The following is a 25,092-nucleotide window of genomic DNA, read 5'->3' as shown; positions in this document are numbered from 1 at the left end:
GGGGGTCCCCGGGAGTGTGTCAGTATTTACAGGGGGTCTCCGGGAGTGTGTCAGTATTTACAGCGGTTTCCCGGGAGTGTGTCAGTATTTACAGGGGGTCCTCAGGGAGTGTATCAGTATTTACAGGGGGTCCCCAGGAGTGTGTCAATATTTACAGGGGGTCCCCGGGAGTGTGTCAGTATTTACAGGGGGTCCCCGGGAGTGTGTCAGTGTTTACAGGGGGTCCACGGGAGTGTGTCACTGCGTGTGGGAATCCCCGGAGTGTGTCACTGCGTGTAGGGAATCCCCGGAGTGTGTCACTGCGAGTGGGGAATCCCCGGAGTGTGTCACTGCGAGTGGGGAATCCCCGGGAGTGTGTGGCTATTTGTAAGGTGCCCCCAGACTGCACACTGTTCTGTGCTCACCAGTGATTTCCCAGCAATGCCTCGCTTGATCGGCTGCAGTGCTGTTACTGCCCTGCAGGTAGTGATGTTAAGCTGGGAGATGTCGCAGTACAGAGCGGTGGAATAAACAGGAGACTCGGCCCTGGCCAGATGTGGGCACAATTTATTCGGAATGAGAACCAGGGGTTTACGACGGCTGAATAGATCAAACTCTGCTTTTATTATCGAGTGGCTCTCACTGGTGCTCTGGGCAATATATTACACAATGTTGTGTTCCTGGGTGAACTCGAGTTAGCTGACACTCGAAGAATAGGTCAGTGTGTACTGCTCTCGATGCTGAGTCACAAGGTCGTTGGTTCAAGTCCTGCTCGGGCACAAAAATCCAGGCTGATGTTCCCAGTCCAGTGCCGAGGGAGCGCTGCACTGTCGGAGGGGCAGTGCTGAGGGAGTGTCGCACTGTCGGAGGGGTAGTACTGAGGGAGTGCTGCACTGTCGGAGGGGCAGTGCCGAGGGAGCGCCGCACTGTCAGAGGGACAGTACTGAGGGAGCGCTGCACTGTCAGAGGGACAGTACTGAGGGAGCGCCGCACTGTCAGAGGGGCAGTACTGAGGGAGCGCCGCACTGTCGGAGGGGCGGTACTGAGGGAGCGCCGCACTGTCAGAGGGACAGTACTGAGGGAGTGTCGCACTGTCGGAGGGGCAGTACTGAGGGAGTGTCGCACTGTCGGAGGGGCAGTACTGAGGGAGCGCCGCACTGTCAGAGGGACAGTACTGAGGGAGCGCCGCACTGTCAGAGGGACAGTACTGAGGGAGTGTCGCACTGTCGGAGGGGCAGTACTGAGGGAGTGTCGCACTGTCGGAGGGGCAGTACTGAGGGAGTGCCGCACTGTCGGAGGGGCAGTACTGAGGGAGCGCCGCACTGTCAGAGGGACAGTACTGAGGGAGCGCCGCACTGTCAGAGGGGCAGTACTGAGGGAGCGTTGCACTGTCAGAGGGGCCGTCTTTCGGCTGAGACGTTAAACCGAGGCCCCGTCTGCTCTCTTGTGCGGACGTAAAAGATCCCGTGGCCAGTATTTGGAGGTGTCCTGGGACCAATAATTATCCCTCAAATTGGCGTTTCCTACATTACAACAGTGACTCCAATAGTGTTTCATTGGCTGTAAAGCGCTTTGGGACGCCCGGCGTCGAAAGGCGCTATATAAATGCAATGTCTTTCTCTGAGGAGATTTTGCCGAAATGGCAGCAGTGAGTGCGCGTCAAAGTGTGAGCGATCCGGTGTTTTCGGTCAGCGTGACAGGCCGTGACATAACGGGCCGTCTCTCTGTACAGTCGCGGAATGAGAAGGCACAGGAGGCCATTCAGCCCATCCTTACCAGCCAGGCCCTCGTGACCAGGATGACGCAATTGACACCAAAAGAAAGTAGTGCCCACGGGTGTTACAATGCGTTACATCCTGAAGGGTGGAAGATGGCTGGGTGCGGATTTTTTTAACGTGTGGTGACTGTTGTACACCAGCCACCCGTCCTTGTTCACGCTGGAAGAGCGATCGCGACAGTCCTGTTTCCGCTGTCCTTGCCCCGTAGTCCTGTCATTTATTTCCCCTTCAGATACTTATCCAGCTCCCTTTGAAAGCCACGATTGAGTCTGCCTCCACTGCCCCTCAGGCCGTGCATTCCAGATCCTAACCACTCGCTGCGAGAAAACGTTCTCTCCCGAGTCGTCTTTGGTTCTTCTGCCAATCGCCTTAAATCTGTGTCCCTCTGGTTCCCGACCCTTCCACCAATGGGAACAGTTTACTAACTCTGATCGAAACCCACCCTGATTTCGAACACCTCTCTCGAACCCCCTCCGGGCCTTCCCCGCTCCACGTACAACATCCTACCACCAGCCCCGCCGCTCTTTGTTTGATCCCGTGTTCCCGCCTTCTCCGGAAATGGGGGCTTCCTCCCTCTGCACAGCCCTCCATCACCCCTGCCCAGGTAGCCGACAGGCCGGGGCGAGGCGTGACCGCGAGTGTCGGCTATCCAACCACGGGGGGCATCGTCTCCCCGTCCCCCCACCCCGGCTCCGCTACTGTCCCGCGTCCGACACGCGTGGCGTCTAACCGGTGAATCAGGAGCGGGGAGACCCCAGCTTGTTCTCGCCAACACCCCTGGCCGTGGAGGGAGCGCAGCGTAGGTTTAGCAGGAAGGTCCCCCGGACTCCGAGGGCCAAGTGACGAGGCGAGACGACACTACCTCGAGTTGTACGGCCTGGAATTTAGACACTTACGGGGCAATTTGATTGGATGCTTTCAAGACACGAAGAGGAACGGATGGGGTGGACAGAGAGAAACGATTCCCGCGGGTTGGGGGGAACTCGGACTGAGGGCACAGTCTAACGATTAGTGCCAGACCTTCCAGGAGTGAACTTAGGAAACACACAGAGGGGTGTAGGGGGGGGAAGTTTGGACACGTTTTCGCAGTTGATGCTGGGGCAATTGTTCATGTTAAATCAGAGGTTGAAAGATTTCTGTTACCCAAAGGTATTGAGTGACACAGGCCAAAGGCGGGTGGATAGAGTTAGCTCACAGATCAGCCGCGATCTCATTAAATGGTGGGACAGGCTCGAGGGACTGAATGGGCCTCCTCCTGTTCCTGTGTAACAGACTCGAGGGGCTGAATGGGCCTCCTCCTGTTCCTGTGTAACAGGCTCGAGGGGCTGAATGGGCCTCCTCCTGTTCCTGTGTAACAGGCTCGAGGGGCTAAATGGGCCTCCTCCTGTTCCTGTGTTACAGACTCGAGCGGCTGAATGGGCCTCCTCCTGTTCCTGTGTAACAGGCTCGAGGGGCTGAATGGGCCTCCTCCTGTTCCTGTGTAACAGACTCGAGGGGCTGAATGGGCCTCCTCCTGTTCCTGTGTAACAGGCTCGAGGGGCTGAATGGGCCTCCTCCTGTTCCTGTGTTACAGACTCGAGCGGCTGAATGGGCCTCCTCCTGTTCCTGTGTAACAGGCTCGAGGGGCTGAATGGGCCTCCTCCTGTTCCTGTGTAACAGACTCGAGGGGCTGAATGGGCCTCCTCCTGTTCCTGTGTAACAGGCTCGAGGGGCTGAATGGGCCTCCTCCTGTTCCTGTGTAACAGACTCGAGGGGCTGAATGGATCTCCTCCTGTTCCTGTGTAACAGGCTCGAGGGGCTGAATGGGCCTCTTCCTGTTCCTGTGTAACAGGCTCGAGGGGCAGAATGGGCCTCCTCCTGTTCCTGTGTAACAGGCTCGAGGGGCTGAATGGACCTCCTCCTGTTCCTGTGTAACAGGCTCGAGGGGCTGAATGGGCCTCCTCCTGTTCCTGTGTTCTCACCTACACCCGCACTCCCCAATCCCCTCTCCCCCCACCCCTTCCCCCTCTCCCTCTCCCCGTCCCCCTATCCGGGCCCACTGAGACCTCCCCCAATGACGGTTCCCCCCTCGCCCCCCCAGCACGGGGCAGGGCCCTGTCCTGTCCACTGGGGGCCCAGCCCGACCGTTGGCCATGCTCACTCCCTCCAGCGCTGACGGGCTTGCCCTGGGAATGAATGAGGTGTTGTGCGCAGTCAGGAAGGTTCACTGACTCCCCACAGACCCAGAAACACGGCCAGGCCCACAACTCCAGCACTAAACTGACGTACTCGAGCCCAGACCCCGTACCTCCAACATGACCATCGTTTGGCCGCAGCGCACGGCTTTGGGAGCGCCATTTACACCAGGGGTAGAGTATCAGGAACATCAGGACATAAGGCTTAGGAGCAGGAGACGGCCATTCGGCCCCTCGAGCCTGCTCCGCCATTCAACGAGATCACGGCTGATCTTCGACCTCAACTCCACTTTCCCGCCCGATCCCTCGATTCCCTTAATATCCAGAAATCTATCCATCTCCACCTTGAATATACTGAACGACTGAGCCTCCACAGCCCCCTGGGGCAGAGAATTCCAAAGATTCACCACCCTCCGAGTGAAGAAATTCCTCCTCATCTCAGTCCTAAATGGCCGACCCCTTATCCTGAGACTGTGACCCCTGGAGCAGTGTGGGGTCGCAGGGATCAAAGGTTACGGGTATCAGAGAATTAGGCAACACACACACCGGCCATTGGGCCCATCGAGCCTGTGCCGGCTCTGTGAGCGAGCGATCCCATCAGTCCCATCCCCCCACTCTCTCCCCACAGCCCGGTGAATGTTTCCCCGTCAAGTATTGATCCAATTCCCGGTTTGAAAGTTACTATTGAATCTGTTCCCACCGCCCTTTCAGGCAGCGTGTTCCCGATCACAACAACTCGCTGCGTGAACACATTCTCCCCATCTCCCCCTCTGGTTCCATCGCCGATTATCGTCAATCTGTGTCCCCCTGGTTACCGACCCTCCTGCCCCGGGAACAGTCTCTCCTTATTTACTCCATCAAAACCCCTCATGGTGTTGAACACCTCGATTAAAACACAGAACATCAGCAGAGGGCAGCACCCTCGCCTCTGGGTCTTGTGCACAAAATCCAGGCTGACACTTCAGTGCAGTATTGAGGGAGTGCCGCACTGTCGGAGGGGCAGTACTGAGGGAACGCCGCACTGTCAGAGGGGCAGTACTGAGGGAGTGCCGCACTGTCGGAGGGGCAGTACTGAGGGAGTGCCGCACTGTCGGAGGGGCAGTACTGAGGGAGCGCCGCACTGTCGGAGGGGCAGTACTGAGAGAGGGCCGCACTGTCGGAGGGGCAGTACTGAGGGAGTGCCGCACTGTCGGAGGGCCAGTACTGAGGGAGCGCCGCACTGTCGGAGGGGCAGTACTGAGGGAGTGCCGCACTGTCGGAGGGGCAGTACTGAGGGAGTACCGCACTGTCGGAGGGGCAGTACTGAGGGAGCGCCGCACTGTCGGAGGGGCAGTACTGAGGGAGTACCGCACTGTCGGAGGGGCAGTACTGAGGGAGTGCCGCACTGTTGGAGGGGCAGTACTGAGGGAGTACCGCACTGTCGGAGGGGCAGTACTGAGGGAGTGCCGCACTGTCGGAGGGGCAGTACTGAGGAAGCGCCGCACTGTCAGAGGTGCCGTCTTTTGGATGAGACGTTAAACCGAGGCCCCATCTGCCCTCTGAGGTGGATGTAAAAGATCCCATGTCCACTATTTTGAAGAAGAGCAGGGGAGTTCTCCCCGGTGTCCTGGTGCCAATATTTATCCCTCAATCAACATCACTAAAACAGATTATCTGGGTCATTATCACATCGCTGTGTGTGGGAGCTTGCTGTGCGCAAATTGGCGTTTCCCACATTACAACAGTGACCACACTCCAAAAGTACTTCATTGGCTGTGAAGCGTTTTGGGACGTCCGGTGGTCGTGAAAGGCGCTATATAAATGCGAGTCTTCGTTTCTCCCCTTAACCTTCTCTGCTCCAAGGAGAGCAACTCCAGCTTCTCCAGACTCTGCACTTCACGGACCTCCCTCATCCCTGGTGCATTCTGGTCAATCTCCCTCGACACCCTCTCCCAGGCCTTGGCGTCCTTCCTAAAGTGCGGTGCCCAGAGTTGGACGCAATACTGCAGCTGGGACCTACGCAGCGATTTGTAAAGGTTTAGCATAAACTGCCTTGCTTGCTTGGGTTACAGTTGTGAAGAGAGAATTGTGGATTCAGGACTTATTTTTCGCACTGGAACTGAGAAATTCAAGCTTTGGCCTTTGGGAGCATTCCAAGATTAAGAAGGTGCATTTCAGGTAAACATAGAAACATAGAAACATAGAAAATAGGTGCAGGAGTAGACCATTCGGCCCTTCGAGCTTGCACCACCATTCAATATGATCATGGCTGATCATTCCCTCAGTACCCCTTTCCTGCTTTCTCTCCATACCCCTTGATCCCTTTAGCTGTTAGGGCCACATCTAACTCCCTCTTGAATAAATCCAATGAACTGGCCTCAACAACTCTCTGCGGTAGGGAATTCCACAGGTTCACAATTCTCTGAGTGAAGAAGTTTCTCCTCATCTCGTTCCTAAATGGCTTACCCCTTATCCTTAGACTGTGTGAGCCCTGGTTCTGGACTTCCCCAACATTGGGAACATTCTTCCTGCATCTAACCTGTCCAGTCCCGTCAGAATTTTATATGTTTCTATGAGGTCCCCTCTCATTCTTCTAAATTCCAGTGAATATAAGCCTAGTCGATCCAGTCTTTCTTCATATGTCAGTCCTGCCATCCCGGGAATCAGTCTGGTGAACCTTCGCTGCACTCCCTCAATAGCAAGAACGTCCTTCCTCAGATTAGGAGACCAAAACTGAACACAATATTCCAGGTGAGGCCTCACCAAGGCCCTGTACAACTGCAGTAAGACCTCCCTGCTCCTATACTCAAATCCTCTCGCTATGAAGGCCAACATACCATTTGCCTTCACCGCCTGCTGTACCTGTATGCCAACTTTCAATGACTGATGTACCATGACACCCAGGTCTCGTTGCACCTCCCCTTTTCCTAATCTGCCGCCATTCAGATAATACTCTGCCTTCCTGTTTTTGCCCCCAAAGTGGATGGAGGTAAATGGTGTTCAGCCATGTTCACATGGCACTGAGCCCCAGAATCAGTCACTGCCTATCCAAGAGGATGGGAATAAAACACTGGTCAGGCCACAGCTGGAGTACTGCGTGCAGTTCTGGTCACCACATTACAGGAAGGATGTGATTGCACTGGAGAGGGGTACAGAGGAGATTTATGAGGATGTGGCCTGGATTGGTGAATTTTAGCTACAGTACGAGGAAAGATTGGATAGGCTGGGGTTGTTTTAGTTGGAACAGAGGAGGCTGAGGGGAGATTTAATTGAAGCGTATAAAATTATGAGGGGCCTGGATAGAGTGGATCGTGTCATGTATGTCCATTCTGTTTGTAGCCACCAGGTGGCGTCATTGCTGGAGGCCACTGAGCAGCTCGCACACGGTGCTGCTCTGGTATAAAAGGCCAGCCACTTTGTGAGTCAGGCACTTTGGGCCTAAATAAAGCAGAACTAAGGTTGTGCCTTGCTTAGTTAAACAGTACTCAGTTTGAACCTTTATTGCATACATAACAGAAAGAAAGGGCCTATTCCCCTTAGCAGAGTGGTCAACAACCAGGGGGCATAGATTTAAAGTAATTGGGGGGGAGGTTTAGAGGGGATCTGAGGGGAAATGTCTTCACCCAGAGGGTGGTGGGGGTCTGGAACTCACGGCCTGAAAGGGTGGTAGAGGCAGAAACCCTCACCACATTTAAAAAGTACCTGGATGTGCTCCTGAAGTGACCCAGAGCTGGAGAGTGGGATTAGGCTGGGTGGCTCTTTGTCGGCCGGTGCGGACACGATGGGCCGAATGGCCTCCTTCCGTGCTGCAAATTTCTGCGGTTTCTATGGAATGGGAATTGACCCAACGGAAAACATCTCGGTACCATGGGGAATCGCGGGATCTGGAGATCGGGCGGGTCGAGCCGCCGTGATCTTATCGAATGGCAGAGCAGGCTCGAAGGGGGGGAGGGGCCTTGCGGCCTAGCGCTGCTCCTGACCCTGTCCGCGTTCGGCGCGACGGGGCAAAGAGTGTTTCGCAAGCGTTCAGAGGTTGGGAACGTTTACCAAACGTTAGTATCGCTGCAGATCATATTCGAGTTTACCGTGCTGGAAGTGTCAACAGCAAAACTCTGGACAGGGTCAGTACACACAGCACTACACTACTTCAAAGTGAATAAATAATCTTACAAATGTGGCAGGACATCAAGACAGTTGGAGCTGCCACAGCAGGATCTTGGCCAAAGGCAGCATTCTGACATTTGGACCAAGAGCAACATGATAATTTTGCACATGTGCTCAAACGCTGCAGACTAACAGAAGTTGCACAATCGCTAGTTAAATCGGTGATTGTTGAACAGGGTCACTGAGTTGGAACTGGCTTCTAACGTCTCGGATCCAAGGTTCAGAAACATTTTCAATTGCTACGCATGCAATGCAATGAATTACTGTCAGCGCTCAGTGAATCTTTGTAAACAGTGTCAGTCGTGGCTCAGTGGGCAACACTCTCTGTCGCCTCTAGTCAGAAGGTCGTGGTTCAAGTCCCGACTCCATAGAGGCTTGAGCACAAAATCCGTTACCCAAATTCCTGGGACCAACACTCCCAGTGCAGTGCTGAGGGAGTGCCGCACTGTCGGAGGGGCAGTGCTGAGGGAGCGCTGCACTGTCGGAGGGGCAGTGCTGAGGGAGCGCCGCACTGTCGGAGGGGCATTGCTGAGGGAGCGCCGCACTGTCGGAGGGGCAGTGCTGAGGGAGCGCCGCACTGTTGGAGGAGCAGTACTGAGGGAACGCCGCACTGTCGGAGGGGCAGTGCTGAGGGAGCGCCGCACTGTCGGAGGGGCAGTACTGAGGGAGAGCCGCACTGTCGGAGGGGCAGTACTGAGGGAGCGCCGCACTGTCGGAGGGGCAATGCTGAGGGAGCGCCGCACTGTCGGAGGGGCAGTACTGAGGGAGCGCCGCACTGTCGGAGGGGCAGTACTGAGGGAGAGCCGCACTGTCGGAGGGGCAGTGCTGAAGGAGCGCTGCACTGTTGGAGGGGCAGTACTGAGGGAGCGCCGCACTGTCGGAGGGGCAATGCTGAGGGAGCGCCGCACTGTCGGAGGGGCAGTACTGTGGGAGCGCCACACTGTCGGAGGGGCAGTACTGAAGGAGCGCAGCACTGTCGGAGGGGCAGTACTGAGGGAGCGCCGCACTGTCGGAGGGGCAGTACTGAGGGAGCGCCGCACTGTTGGAGGGGCAGTACTGAGGGAGCGCCGCACTGTCGGAGGGGCAGTACTGAGGGAGCGCCGCACTGTCGGAGGGGCAGTACTGAGGGAGCGCAGCACTGTCGGAGGGGCAGTACTGAGGGAGCGCCGCACTGTCGGAGGTGCCGTCTTTTGGATGAGACATTAGACCGAGGCCCCGTCTGCTCTCTCGGTTGGATGTAAAAGATCCCAGGGCATGATTGGAATAAGAGCCGGGGAGTTCTCCCCGGTGTACTGGGGCCAATATTTATTCCTCAATCAACATAACAAAAAAAAAGATGATCTGGTCATTATCACATTGCTGTGTGTGGGAGCTTGCTGTGCGCAAATTGGCGTTTCCCACATTACAACAGTGACTGCACTCCAAAAGTACTTCATTGGCTGTAAAGCGCTTTGGGACGTTCGGCAGTCGTGAATGGCGCTATATAAATGCAAGTCTTTCTTAAAGAATGGCTTTCAATGTTCAGCGAGTCTTTGGAACGAGTTAGTGTTAACACTCAGCGAGGTATTTATTGCTGGGTCCCAAAGGATGAGGCAGTCAGCACCCATGGTGCACTCCTGCTCCGTGCTACAGCTGTGCCAGGGCAGATGTTACCCAATTGTTTATCACAATCGACGAATCAAGAGAAGCCGAATGTTTGAGCAACAGATTAAACACTCCGTCGGATTTCCGTGTCCAAACTCTCAAAGCACCTCCGGAAAGTCTGTTCACCCTATTTCCCCCTCCCCCCGAGATCTCTGCCCTCCTCCAATTCTGCCCTCTTGCCCGTTCCCCCCGATTTCCATCGCTCCACCATCGGTGGCCGTGCCTTCTGTTGCTTGGGCCCCAAGCTCTGGAACTCCCTCCCTAAACCTCTCCGCCTCTCTACCTCTCCTTTACGTTACATCAAAGAGTACTTCTTTGGCTGGAAAGCACTTTGAGACGCCCGGTGGTCGTGAAAGGCGCTATATAAATCCACGTCTTTCTTCATTTCTTTAAGACACTCCTTAAAACCTAAATCTTTGACCAAGTTTTTGGTCACCTGTCCTAATATCTCCTTATGTGGCTCGGTGTCAAATTTTGTCAGATAACTCTGCTCGAAGCACCTTGGGGCGATTTACTCTGTCCAACGCGCTATATAAATATAAAAGCCTTTCCAGCATCTACAAGACACAAGTCAGGAGTGTGATGGAACACTCCCCACTTGCCTGGATGAGATCCAGCTCCAACAACACTCGAGAAGCTCGACACCATCCAGGACAAAGCAGCCGCTTGATCGACACGCTACCCACCACCTTCAACATTCACTCCCTCCACCACCTTCAACACTCACTCCCTCCACCACCTTCAACACTCACTCCCTCCACCACCTTCAACACTCACTCCCTCCACCACCTTCAACACTCACTCCCTCCACCACCTTCAACACTCACTCCCTCCACCACCTTCAACACTCACTCCCTCCACCACCTTCAACACTCACTCCCTCCACCACCGGCGCCCCCTGGCTGCAGTGTGCACCATCTACAAGATGCACTGCAGCAACTCGCCAAGGCTTCTTCGGCAGCACCTCCCAAACCCGCGACCTCTACCACCTAGAAGGACAAGGGCAGCAGGCCCATGGGAACACCACCACCTCCACGTTCCCCTCCCAGTCACACACCATCCCGACTGGGAAATATATCGGCCGTTCCTTCATCGTCGCTGGGTCACAATCCTGGAACTCCCTCCCTAACAGCACTGTGGGAGCACCTTCACCACACGGACTGCAGCGGTTCAAGAAGGCGGCTCACCACCACCTTCTCAAGGGGCGATTAGGGGGATGGGCAATAAATGCCGGCCCTGGCCAGCGACGCCCATATCGCGTGAACGAATAAAAAAATATATATAAATGTATACTGTATTTGCTTCATGGGCTCTTTGCGTAAGAATCCACAGCGACACATTGCTATTAAGAACTAGTTGGTTTATTAACATTAGGTTTAACAATCACACGACACATTAACGGTTCATCCACCAGGCTCACAACCACCTGCCCCATCGTGGATCCCCCGAACCCAACTGGTCGGGGTTTTATTGAGTCTTGTGAACATCATGTGACTGGCTAAGCCACTCCCCACTCAACAGCTCTACAACTATTTTGGTATAACTTTAATCAAGTGCTCCCTTTGGTAAGGGCATAAAACTCCACAAATTAACCAATAAACATGAAAGGATTGTCTTCTGAGGAAAGGTTGAGCAGGTTGGGCCTCTACTCATTGGAGTTTAGAAGAATGAGAGGGGATCTTATTGAAACGTAAAAGATTCTGAGGGAGCTAGACAAGGTAGATGCAGAGAGGATGTTTCCCCTCGTGGGGGAATCTAGAACTAGGGGACAGTTTCAGAATAAGGGGCCGCCCATTTAAAACAGAGATGAGGAGGAATTTCTTCTCTCAGAGGGTTGTAAATCTGTGGAATTCTCTGCCCCAGAGAGCTGTGGAGGCTGGGTCATTGAATATATTTAAGGCGGAGATAGACAGATTTTTGAACGACAATGGAGTGAAGGGTTATGGGGAGCAGGCGGGGAAGTGGAGCTGAGTCCATGATCAGATCAGCCATGATCGTATTGAATGGCAGAGCAGGCTCGAGGGGCCGAATGGCCGACTCCTGCTCCTAATTCTTATGGTCTTATTGTAACGTATGCGCCATGTGGGTATGCTCACTGGTTGGGAGAGCTGTTGGATTGGGCGTGGCTCAGCCAGTCACGTGATGTTCACCAGACTCAATAAAACCCCGGCCAGTTGGGTTCGGGGGATCCACGATGGGGCCTGGTGGATGAACCGGTAATGTGTCGTGTGATTGTTAGACCTTTTGTTGATAAACCAACTAGTTCTTAATAGCAACATGTTGCTATGGATTCTTAAGCAAAGAGCCCATGAAGCAAATTACATGACAGTTCTGTTCTCGTGTGTCCCAGCTCATGGCTTCCTGTGGAGCAGAACACAGCAACTGCATTTCTGTTGCCATTATTAGAACCAGGTTGCTCCTGACGGAAGTTTGGCATTGAAAGGGACCCACAGGGCGAAAGCTAACACCGGATTACTCTTTCACACTCTTATATATAGGAGAGGGCAACATCCCAAACTGACACGTTTTCCCTCCCCTGCCCGCGGTTCCGTCTTCCAAATTCCATCTTCTTGCATATCCGCACACAAATACAAGTAACCCTACAGCGCTCCCTCAGTACTGCCCCTCCGACAGTGCGGCGCTCCCTCAGTACTGCCCCTCCGACAGTGCGGCGCTCCCTCAGTACTGCCCCTCCGGCAGTGCGGCACTCCCTCAGTACCGCCCCTCCGACAGTGCGGCACTCCCTCAGTACAGCCCCTCCGACAGTGCGGCACTCCCTCAGTACTGCCCCTCCGACAGTGCGGCACTCCCTCAGTACCGCCCCTCCGACAGTGCGGCACTCCCTCAGTACTGCCCCTCCGACAGTGCGGCACTCCCTCAGTACCGCCCCTCCGACAGTGCGGCGCTCCCTCAGTACCGCCCCTCCGACAGTGCGGCGCTCCCTCAGTACTGCCCCTCCGACAGTGCGGCGCTCCCTCAGTACTGCCCCTCCGACAGTGCGGCACTCCCTCAGTACTGCCCCTCCGACAGTGCGGCGCTCCCTCAGTACTGCCCCTCCGACAGTGCGGCACTCCCTCAGTACTGCACTGGAGTGTCAGCCGAGATTTTGTGCTGAAGTTTGTGGAGTGGGACTTGAACCCACGACCTTGTGACCCAGATACCCGGAAGGGAGGTTCGACCATGAACCCAATGTTATCTGTGCCTCTGCTGCCTCCAAACCGCCCCGCACCTTGTAGCTCTTGCCCGATCTCCTTTGCAGCTCCCCTCCCTCGGGAGTCCTCGTCCCCGACTCTCCCGACCCCCTCCCCTTACTCCGCCACCCATCCTGGCCCTGTGCTCCGTGCGAAATGGCTGTCCCTTCTCTCCCACACTATTCCATCACACTTCCCTCGGTCCTCCAGTGACTCGGAACAGCTGCCAAGGCCAGTACCGACGACCCTGTCCGATATCAGTCACAAGGGACATGAAACACCGTTCATGTTTGCAACTCTCCCGGAGTTAGGGCCAGCCAAGCACTTCTGTGCACAGCATGCTCCCACACGCAGAAATATGTTTAGCACTCCCCTGGCGAGAATAGACTGGCGAATGATACTTAAAGGGTTGATGGTGGACAGGCAATGGCAAACATTTAAAGATCACATGGATGAACTTCAACATTGTACATCCCTGTCTGGAGTAAAAATAAAATGGGGAAGGTGGCTCAACCGTGGCTAACAAGGGAAATTAAGGATAGCGTTAAATCCAAGGAAGAGGCATATAAATTGTCCAGAAAAAGCAGCAAACCTGAGGCCTGGGAGAAAGTTAGAATTCAGCAGAGGAGGACAAAGGGTTTAATTAGGAGGGGAAAATAGAATATGAGAGGAAGCTTGCTGGGAACATAAAAACTGACTGCAAAAGCTTCTATAGATATGTGAAGAGAAAAAGATTAGTGAAGATAAATGTAGGTCCCTTGCAGTCAGATTCAGGTGAATTTATAATGGGGAACAAAGAAATGGCAGACCAGTTGAACAAATACTTTGGTTCTGTCTTCACGAAGGAAGACACAAATAACCTTCCGGAAATACTAGGGGACCGAGGGTCTAGAGAGAAGGCGGAACTGAAGGATATCCTTATTAGGCGGAAAATTGTGTTGGGGAAATTGATGGGATTGAAAGCCAATAAATCCCCGGGGCCTGATAGTCTGCATCCCAGAGTACTTAAGGAAGTGGCCCTAGAAATAGTGGATGCATTGGTGATCATTTTCCAACAGTCTATCGACTGTGGATCAGTTCCTATGGACTGGAGGGTAGCTAATGTAACACCACTTTTTAAGAAAGGAGGGAGAGAGAAAACGAGTAATTATAGACCGGTTAGCCTGACATCAGTAGTGGGGAAAATGTTGGAATCAATTATTAAAGATGAAATAGCTGTGCATTTGGAAAGCAGTGACAGGATCGGTCCAAGTCAGCATGGATTTATGAAAGGGAAATCCTGCTTGACAAATCTTCTAGAATTTTTTGAGGATGTAACTAGTAGAGTGGACAAGGGAGACCCAGTGGATGTGGTGTATTTGGACTTTCAAAACGCTTTTGACAAGGTCCCACACAAGAGATTGATGTGCAAAATTAAAGCACATGGTATTGGTGTAATGTACTGACGTGGATAGAGAACTGGTTGGCAGACAGGAAGCAAAGAGTCGGAATAAACGGGTCCTTTTCAGAATGGCAGGCAGTGACTAGTGGAGTGCCGCAGGGCTCAGTGCTGGGACCCCAGCTATTTACAATATACATTAATGATTTGGATGAGGTAATTGAGTGTAATATCTCCAGGTTTGCAGATGACACTAAGCTGGGTGGTGGTGTGAGCTGTGAGGAGGATGCTAGGAGGCTGCAGGGTGACTTGGACAGGTTAGGTGAGTGGGCAAATGCACAGCAGATACAGTATAATGTGGATAAATGTGAGGTTATCCACTTTGGGGGCAAAAACACAAAGGCAGATTATTATCTGAATGGTGGCAGAATAGAAAAAGGGGAGGTGCAACGAGACCTGGGTGTCATGGTACATCAGTCATTGAAAGTTGGCATGCAGGTACAGCAGGCAGTGAAGAAGGCAAATGGCATGTTGGCCTTCATAGCTAGAGGATTTGAGTATAGGAGCAGGGAGGTCTTACTACAGTTGTACAGGGCCTTGGTGAGGCCTCACCTGGAATATTGTGTTCAGTTTTGGTCTCCTAATCTGAGGAAAGACGTTCTTGCTATTGAGGGAGTGCAGCGAAGGTTCACCAGACTGATTCCCGGGATGGCAGGACTGACATATGAGGAGAGATGGATCGACTGGGCCTTTATACACTGGAGTTTAGAAGGATGAGAGGGGATCCCATAGAAACATATAAAATTCTGACGGGACTGGACAGGTTAGATGCAGGAAGAATGTTCCTAATGTTGGGGAAGTCCAGAACCAGGGGACACAGTCTAAGGATAAGGGGTAAGCCATTTAGGACCGAGATGAGGAGAAACTTCTTCACCCAGAGAGTTGTTAACCTGTGGAATTCTCTCATGCAGAGAGTTGTTGATAACAGTTCATTGGATATATTCAAGAGGGAGTTAGATATGGCCCTTACGGCTAAAGGGATCAAGGGGTATGGAGAGAAAGCAGGAAAGGGGTACTGAGGGAATGATCAGCCATGATCTTATTGAATGGTGGTGCAGGCTCGAAGGGCCGAATGGCCTACTCCTGCACCTATGTTCCATGTTTCTTTGTTTCTAGTTGGTTTATTAGCAAAAGGTTTAACAATCACACGACACATTACCGGTTCATCCACCAGGCTCACAACCACCTGCCCCATCGTGGATCCCCTGAACCCAACTGGCTGGGGTTTTATTGAGCCTTGTGAACATCACATGACTGGCTAAGTCACTCCCACTCATCAGCTCTACAACTATATTGGTAGAGACTTTCATTCAAGTTCCCCCTTGTTTTTTTGAGGGCGCCAAAAACACAAATTAACAACTGAACATAAAAGGGAACCTTTGTCAAATTAAATCAAATTAAAATTCTGTTCCCGCTTGAAATGATGCACTCCAGTCCCTCCGGCGCCCACCTCTTGCGGAAGGCCGCGAACGTACCAGTGGACACCGCGTGCTCCATCTCCAGGGACACCCTGGCCCGGATGTAGGCGCGGAAGAGAGGCAGGCAGTCGGGCTGAACGACCCCCTCAACCGCCCGCTGCCTGGACCGGCTGATGGCCCCCTTGGCCAGGCCCAGGAGCAGTCCCACGAGGAGGCCCTCGGACCTACCCGCTCCCCTCCGCACAGGGTGCCCAAAGATCAGGAGCCTGGGACTGACGTACAGCCAGAAATTGAGGGGCAGCCCCTTCAGATATTGGAAGAGGGGCTGCAACCTCGCACACTGCACACACACGTGGAACAGGGACTCCTCCAGACCGCAGAAATTGCAGGCGGCCCGGGAGTCCGTGAACTGACTGAAAAACTGATTGCACGGGACTGCTCCGTGTAACACCCTCCAGGCCAAGTCCCCGATAGATAGAGGGAGGACTCCCACGTAGAGAGCACTCTACTGGGGCAACACAGCTCTACAAACCCGTCAGCATGCTCACCGGTGCGTAGATTGCATCAAGCTCTGGAATCTTGCCCCAGGGGCTCAGTCCCGGGCGGTAAACCGATGAACTGGGAGGGGTTGTGGGGGCCGCTGCGATCGATATATCAGCATGCCGATCAGCCGGGGGCCTCCGCTCCTGACCCCTGGAGGGAAGTGCGCAGGCGGACATCGGTCCCAGAACGGGGCTCAAGGTGCAGAGTTGACTGCACTGCACCCCACGGTTGAATGGCCGGCTGGAAATGGATACCAGGGCCCTCGTCGCTTAGCTACCTTAAAACCGTGACTCGCCTCGCGCCGCGACGGAACTCGTGATTGGCCCGTGAACGGTAAACGCCTGACTTTTGCGCTGCCTAATCACAACCGAGAAACCCGCGGGGCTTTTTCAGTGAGCAGCAGGCCCCCATCCCTCTCCCCAACTCCTGTCCGAGGCTGAACCAGACTGTTACCTGAAATGAGCTTCCGGCCACGTATCTTCAGTATAACTAAACCCGCCTGTTTCCCCCTCCGTAACATCTCCCGTCTCCACCCCTGCCTCAGCTCATCCGCTGCTGAAACCCTCATCCGTGCCTTTGTTACCTCCAGACTTGACTATTCCACTGCACTCCTGGCCGGCCTCCCACATTCTACCCGACGTAAACTAGAGGTGATCCAAAACTCGGCTGCCCCGTGTCCTAACTCGCACCCAGTCCCACTCACCCATCACCCCCCGTGCTCACTGCCCCGTGTCCTAACTCGCACCGAGTCCCGCTCACCCATCACCCCCTGTGCTCACTGCCCCATGTCCTAACTCGCACCAAGTCCCGCTCACCCATCACCCCCTGTGCTCACTGCCCCGTGTCCTAACTCGCACCCAGTCCCGCTCACCCATCACCCCCTGTGCTCACTGCCCCGTGTCCTAACTCGCACCCAGTCCCGCTCACCCATCACCCCCTGTGCTCACTGCCCCGTGTCCTAACTCGCACCCAGTCCCGCTCACCCATCACCCCCTGTGCTCACTGACCCCGTGTCCTAACTCGCACCCAGTCCCGCTCACACATCACCCCCTGTGCTCACTGCCCCGTGTCCTAACTCGCACAGAGTCCCGCTCACCCATCACCCCCTGTGCTCACTGCCCCGTGTCCTAACTCACACCAAGTCCCGCTCACCCATCACCCTCTGTGCTCACTGCCCCGTGTCCTAACTCGCACCCAGTCCCGCTCACCCATCACCTCCTGTGCTCACTGCCCCGTGTCCTAACTCGCACCCAGTCCCGCTCACCCATCACCCCCTGTGCTCACTGCCCCGTGTCCTAACTCGCACCCAGTCCCGCTCACCCATCACCCCCTGTGCTCACTGACCCCGTGTCCTAACTCGCACCCAGTCCCGCTCACCCATCACCCCCTGTGCTCACTGCCCCGTGTCCTAACTCGCACCCAGTCCCGCTCACCCATCGCCCCCTGTGCTCACTGCCCCATGTCCTAACTCGCACCGAGTCCCACTCACCCATCACTCCCTGTGCTCACTGCCCCGTGTCCTAACTCGCACCGAGTCCCACTCACCCATCACCCCCTGTGCTCACTGCCCCATGTCCTAACTCGCACCAAGTCCCACTCACCCATCACCCCCTGTGCTCACTGCCCCATGTCCTAACTCGCACCGAGTCCCACTCACCCATCACCCACTGTGCTCGCTGCCCCGTGTCCTAACTCGCACCCAGTCCCGCTCACCCATCACCCCCTGTGCTCACTGCCCCATGTCCTAACTCACACCAAGTCCCACTCGCCCATCACCCCCTGTGCTCACTGCCCCGTGTCCTAACTCGCACCGAGTCCCACTCACCCATCACCCCCTGTGCTCACTGCCCCGTGTCCTAACTCGCACCCAGTCCCGCTCACCCATCACCCCCTGTGCTCACTGCCCCGTGTCCTAACTCGCACCCAGTCCCACTCACCCATCACCCCCTGTGCTCGCTGCCCCGTGTCCTAACTCGCACCGAGTCCCGCTCACCCATCACCCCCTGTGCTCACTGTCCCGTGTCCTAACTCGCACCGAGTCCCGCTCACCCATCACCCCCTGTGCTCACTGACCCCGTGTCTTAACTCGCACCCAGTCCCACTCACCCATCACCCCCTGTGCTCACTGTCCCGTGTCCTAACTCGCACCCAGTCCCACTCACCCATCACCCCCTGTGCTCACTGACCCCGTGTCCTAACTCGCACCCAGTCCCGCTCACCCATCACCCCCTGTGCTCGCTGACCTACATTGGCTCCCGGATAAGCAACGTCTCGATTTTAAAATTCTCATCCTTGTTTACAAATCCCTCCATGGCCCTCGCCCCTCCCTATCTCTGTAATCTCCTCCAGCCCTACAACCCCCCGAGATCTCTGCACTCCTCTAATTCTGCCCTCCTGACCATCCCTGATTAGAATCGCTCCACCATCGATGGCCGTGCCTTCTGTTGCCTGGGCCCCAAGCTCTGGAACTCCCTCCCTCAACCTCTCCGCCTCTCTCTCCTCCTTAAAACCGACCTCTTTGACCAAGCTTTGGGTTTTATAACACTCCTGTGAGGCGCCTTGGGACTTTGCACGGCGTTAAAAGCGCTATATATCTACAAGTTATTGTAGTGCTACCTTTTCCCCACCTCTCTCGCACTCCCCCTCTCCTCTCCTGAAGACACTGGCTCCATGCTGGGCTCCTGACTCAGATGGCCGGGATTCAAGGTTTGGCCGAGACAGTGAGTGTCGGTGGGCTATTCGACTGGGTGGAGCATCACAACCCGACCCGATCTCATCTTTCCTCCTCTCCCCCGGCAGATACTTCTAGCAGGGGTGGTGAGTGGGGGCGATGTGGTGACCTTGGTGCTGTTCAGCGGGTACACGGGTTCACGATGACCAAATAAACCGCACGATGTTTTCTTAAATTGCCCGCAAGTCCACTTGTTTTTTTTCCCCCTGCAAAGCAGCACCCTTGGCTTGATGGGCCGCACCCTCTTCTCCGAGTCAGGGGGTCGTGGGTTGGAGTCTCCCACCCCAGAGACTCGAGCACAAAAAATGTCTCGGCTGACCGCTTCTCTTGGTTCCTCACTGGCCGAGGCCCCGTCTGCCCTCTCGTAAAAATTCCTGCGACCACTATTCCGAAGAGGAGCAGCAGGAGGAGTTATCCCCGGTGTCCTGGGGCCGATATTTATCCTCCAACCAACATCACTAAAATACAGATGATCTGGGTCATTATCGCATTGCTGTTAGATATATTCAAAAGGGAGTTAGATGAGGCCCTTACGGCTAAAGGGATCAAGGGGTATGGAGAGAAACCAGGAATGGGGTACTGAGGTTGAATGATCAGCCACGATCATATTGAATGGAGGTGCAGGCTCGAAGGGCCGAATAGCCTACTCCTGCACCTAAATTCTATGTTTCTATGTGTGTGGGAGCTTGCTGTGCGCAAATTGGCTGCCGTGTTTCCCACATTACAACAGTGACCACACTCCAAAAGTACTTCATTGGCTGTAAAGCGCTTTGGGACGTGCTGAGGTTGTGACCGGCGATATATAAATGCAAGTCTGATTGGTGAAGGGCCTCTGTACCCCTTCACTGACTGCAGGGAAACTTGGGCCAGCTGTGGGAAAGCCCTCCATCTGACAGCGTGTGCAGCGCTCAAAGCGGAGGCCGGCTATTCGACTGGCGGAGCCGTCAGCACAAACCTCACGCGGTGCCTCTTTAAGTGTTTGGGCTCGTTGGGAAAAAAAAAATCAAGCCGTTAGTTTCCTGTTGGCAGATTCTGCCTTCCTGGTGTTGTGCAGAATGCATACCAGATCTTGTAATTGAGGGAGGGAGGGGGTGAGGGGGGGGGGGGCTTGTAAGTTTAACACAAAAAGTTCTGAGCAAAAGTTTTCTTGCAAACTTTTTCCCCCTGCAGATGGGACATGGCTGTGATAAGGAGGTCGAGGCGGAAGATAAGACTGGGCTTCCTGATGTTGCTCACAGTTCTAGCGATCTCTCTGGCCACTTTCAGCCTGGCCATCGCTGCTTTATCCTGGTTCGAGTGCCGAAACCACTCGAGGTCTCCGCTCCAGCAAGTAAGCAATCTCGGGGGTGCGGGGGTGTGTGTGTGTGTGTGTGTGCACGCTGCAAGGAATTTCTTGCAGCCTTGAAAACTGAATCTTTGCATCGGTGTTTGAAGGGTTTGCAACAGCAACAAACGCCTGGATTGAATCGCTGGCTGGGCAGGACACTGCCACTGGGCAAATTCTTCTGCAGACAGTTGACGTGCAAATCTTTCAGATGCAAGGAAAGTTGGTAAAGGTTTGCCACGGACATGAGTTGATATATTGTGTGTGCTGTTCTCTGCATTTGCAGGTTCCAACCTCTGCTGGATTTGCCCTGGTGTGAGACATTGTCAAGGCAGTGACATGTCTTGCCCTGTTTATGGGGCTCGGTGGGCAGCACCCTCAGAAGGTTGTGGGGTTCGAGACCCACTCCAGCGACTTGAGCACGTAATCCAGGCTGGCACTCCCAGTGCAGTGCCGAGGGAGTGCTGCACTGTCGGAGGGGCGGTACTGAGGGAGCGCCGTACTGCGCTGTCGGAGGGGCAGTACTGAGGGAGCGCCGCACTGTCGGAGGGGCAGTACTGAGGGAGCGCCGCACTGTCGGAGGGGCAGTACTGAGGGAGTGCCGCACTGTCGGAGGGGCAGTACTGAGAGAGCGCCGCACTGTCGGAGGGGCAGTACTGAGGGAGCGCCGCACTGTCGGAGGGGCAGTACTGAGGGAGTGCCGCACTGTCGGAGGGGCAGTACTGAGAGAGCGCCGCACTGTCGGAGGGGCAGTACTGAGGGAGCGCCGCACTGTCGGAGGGGCAGTACTGAGGGAGCGCCGCACTGTCGGAGGGGCGGTATTGAGGGAGCGCTACACTGTCAGCGACACTTCTGAATGAGGCGTTAAACCGAGGCCCCGTCTGCTCTCAGGTGGATGTAAAAGATCCCACGGCCACTATTTCGAAGAAGAGCAGGAGAGTTCTCCCCGGTGTCCTGGGGCCAATATTTATCCCTCAACCGACATCACTAAAACAGATTATCCGGGTCATTATCACATCGCTGTGTGTGGGAGCTTGCTGCCGTGTTTTCCATATTACAACAGTGACTACACTCCAAAAGTACTGTGAAGAGCTGAGGTGGTGAAAGGCGCTATAGAAATGCAAGTTCTTTTGTTAACTGCTGTGCGATCTGCAGAACCTTACTGTGTGAGGCGGACAAAGCTCCACGAAGGGAATGGTCCCTGGATCGCCCCCAGCTATGCCCCGAGACCTCCCTCCCTGGGTCGTGCCCCCCCCCCCCCCAAACCCTCCGATAGCTCACTCTCTTCCCATACCTCAGTCGACCCAGCGGACCACGAGATGCCCGTCATGTTGCGCTCCCCTGCACTGAGGTGCCGGATGTGAGACACGTGTGTGGTGAGGAGGGGACAGCGTACAATTCCCGGGACCACCCCCCCCCACCCTCTCTCCCCCACCACCCACCCCTCCCCTGTACGATCAGCCGTCGAACACCTCCCTCCAGACAGCCTGTCTCAGGGCTGGGCGAGGATCCAGAGATCTCAGCCCGAGGGGGGGATCTGCGACAGTTTTTTTTTTTGTCTGCAGATTCTGCATTCCACCGACGCAATTCCCACGGTCCCGACAAGTCTGGATTCACCCTGGTCCGCCAAGACACAAGTCACGAACAGCTGGCAGGAAGTGCCACAGTTCCTCCACCGGCCTCCGGGGGGAGCCGTGGAGCCAAGGCACCTTCCAGCTGCGGAGGCAGCAGAGCTTGCATTTGTATAGCGCCCTTTAGCGCGGCGAACGTCCCGAGGCGCCTCACAGGCACGCTACGAGATCAAAATCTGACACCGAGCCACACAAGTAGCAATTAGCGCAGGTGAGCAAAAGTTTGGTGGGTTTTAAGGAGCGTCTAGAAGGAGGAGAGAGAGGTGGAGAGGTTGAGGGAGGGAGTTCCAGAGCTTGGGGCCCAGGCAACAGAAGGCACGGCCACCGATGGTGGAGCGATTATAATCAGGGATGGTCAGGAGGGCAGAATTAGAGGAGTGCAGACATCTCGGGGGATTGTGGGGCTGGAGGAGATTACAGAGATAGGGAGGGGCGAGGGCCATGGAGGGATTTGTAAACAAGGATGGGAATTTTGAAATTGTGGCATTGCTTAACCGGGAGCCAATGTAGGTCAGTGAGCACAGGGGGTGATGGGTGAGCGGGACTGGGTGCGAGTTAGGACACGGGGCAGTGAGCACAGGGGGTGATGGGTGAGTGGGACTCGGTGCCAGTTAGGACACAGGGACAGTGACCACAGGGGGTGATGGGTGAGTAGGAGTGGGTGCGAGTTAGGACACGGGGCAGTGAGCACAGGGGGTGATGGGTGAGCGGGACTGGGTGTGAGTTAGGACACGGGGCAGTGAGCACAGGGGGTGATGGGTGAGCGGGACTGGGTGCGAGTTAGGACACGGGGCAGTGAGCACAGGGGGTGATGGGTGAGTGGGACTGGGTGCGAGTTAGGACACGGGTCAGCGAGCACAGGGGGTGATGGGTGAGTGGGACTCGGTGTGAGTTAGGACACGGGGCAGTGAGCACAGGGGGTGATGGGTGAGCGGGACTCGGTGCGAGTTAGGACACGGGGCAGTGAGCACAGGGGGTGATGGGTGAGTGGGACTGGGTGCGAGTTAGGACACGGGTCAGCGAGCACAGGGGGTGATGGGTGAGTGGGACTCGGTGTGAGTTAGGACACGGGGCAGTGAGCACAGGGGGTGATGGGTGAGCGGGACTCGGTGCGAGTTAGGACACGGGGCAGTGAGCACAGGGGGTGATGGGTGAGTGGGACTGGGTGCGAGTTAGGACACGGGGCAGCGAGCACAGGGGGTGATGGGTGAGCGGGACTCGGTGCGAGTTAGGACACGGGTCAGCGAGCACAGGGGGTGATGGGTGAGTGGGACTCGGTGTGAGTTAGGACACGGGGCAGTGAGCACAGGGGGTGATGGGTGAGTGGGACTGGGTGCGAGTTAGGACACGGGGCAGCGAGCACAGGGGGTGATGGGTGAGGGGGACTCGGTGCGAGTTAGGACACGGGGCAGCGAGCACAGGGGGTGATGGGTGAGGGGGACTCGGTGCGAGTTAGGACACGGGTCAGCGAGCACAGAGGGTGATGGGTGAGCAGGAGGAAGTGGGGAGAGAGAGAGAGAGAGAGAGGGATCCATGATTTTCGCAAACTTAGAGTCCGATTTGACCCTGAAATGGGCTTCCGGCCACATACCCACAGCATAACTAAACCCGCCTGTTTCCACCTCCGTAACATCGCCCGTCTCCGCCCCCTGCCTCAGCTCATCCGCTGCTGAAGCCCTCATCCATGCCTTTGTTACCTCCAGACTCGACTACTCCAACGTACTCCTGGCTAGCCTCCCACATTCTACCCGACGTAATCTAGAGGTGATCCAAAACTCAGCTGACCCCGTGTCCTAACTCGCACCGAGTCCCGCTCACCCATCACCCCCTGTGCTCGCTGCCCCATGTCCTAACTCGCACCGAGTCCCGCTCACCCATCACCCCCTGTGCTCGCTGCCCCATGTCCTAACTCGCACCGAGTCCCGCTCACCCATCACCCCCTGTGCTCACTGCCCCGTGTCCTAACTCACACCCAGTCCCGTTCACCCATCACCCCCTGTGCTCACTGCCCCGTGTCCTAACTCGCACCGAGTCCCACTCACCCACCACCCCCTGTGCTCGCTGCCCCGTGTCCTAACTCGCACCGAGTCCCACTCACCCATCACCCGCTGTGCTCGCTGCCCCGTGTCCTAACTCGCACCGAGTCCCACTCACCCACCACCCCCTGTGCTCGCTGCCCCGTGTCCTAACTCGCACCCAGTCTCGCTCACCCATCACCCACTGTGCTCACTGCCCGTGTCCTAACTTGCACCCAGTCTCGCTCACCCATCACCCCCTGTGCTCACTGACCTACATTGGCTCCCGGTTAAGCAACGCCTCGATTTCAAAATTCTCATCCTTGTTTACAAATCCCTCCATGGCCCTCGCCCCCTCCCTATCTCTGTAATCTCCTCCAGTCCCACAACCCCCCGAGATGTCTGCACTCCTCTAATTCTGCCCTCCTGACCATCCCTGATTATAATCACTCCACCATCGGTGGCCGTGCCTTCTGTTGCCTGGGCCCCAAGCTCTGGAACTCCCTCCCTAAACCTCTCCGCCTCTCTCTCTCTCCGCTCCTTAAAACCGACCTCTTTGGCCCAGCTTTTGGTCACCTGCCCTGATATCTCCTCCCGCGGCCCAGTGTCAGGTTTGATTAACGCTGCTGTGAGACGCCCTGGGACGTTGAACCAAATCGGCGTTCGAGGCCATCGGTGTCGGCTTCTGGGAAGTCTGGGAGCCAAGCAAGTTCCAGCCATTATCCCCGCCTTTGGCAATCAGGGGACCGGCACTGTCAGCGCGCGATACTCTTGGATTCCGAGCTGGGGAAGGGGGGCGAGGAGGTTGCAATTGTTCTCCCCCCTGGGGATGGGCACCAGGGCCGGGCTGACGCAGACTGGGGAGAGAGGAACAGAGTCAATGTTCCGGCTCTGCGTCCCTCCGTCAGAACCGGAGACCGTTCGAGTTGCAACAGGAAGTGCGGGGGGGGGGGGGGGGGCGGGGGGAAGGCGGGGGGAAGAGGAAATGGGGGGGAGCAAAGACAAAAGGGAAAGGTCTGTCATCATCGGCAGCCCCTCGGAATCGAGGAAGACTTGCTTCCACTCTGAAAGTGAGTCCGTAGG

General features: G+C 55.7%; 1 protein-coding gene across 1 annotated transcript in view; it reads left to right on the top strand.

Annotated features, from left to right (window-relative positions):
- The first annotated feature begins 562 nt into the window (after positions 1–562).
- Positions 563–25,092, top strand: part of tnfsf12 (TNF superfamily member 12) — a 63,472-nt gene continuing 38,942 nt past the window's right edge. The window contains exons 1-2 of the mRNA XM_070863531.1: positions 563–696; positions 20,210–20,369. Of these exons, the coding sequence (XP_070719632.1) occupies positions 20,217–20,369 (153 nt within the window). The 5' untranslated portion in view covers positions 563–696; positions 20,210–20,216. The remainder of the gene's footprint in view (positions 697–20,209; positions 20,370–25,092) is intronic.

Source organism: Pristiophorus japonicus, chromosome 20 (assembly GCF_044704955.1).
Source record: "Pristiophorus japonicus isolate sPriJap1 chromosome 20, sPriJap1.hap1, whole genome shotgun sequence".
NCBI lineage: Eukaryota > Metazoa > Chordata > Chondrichthyes > Pristiophoridae > Pristiophorus > Pristiophorus japonicus.
Note: the sequence above shows the minus strand (reverse complement) of the source record. Positions and strands in the feature narration are given on the sequence as shown.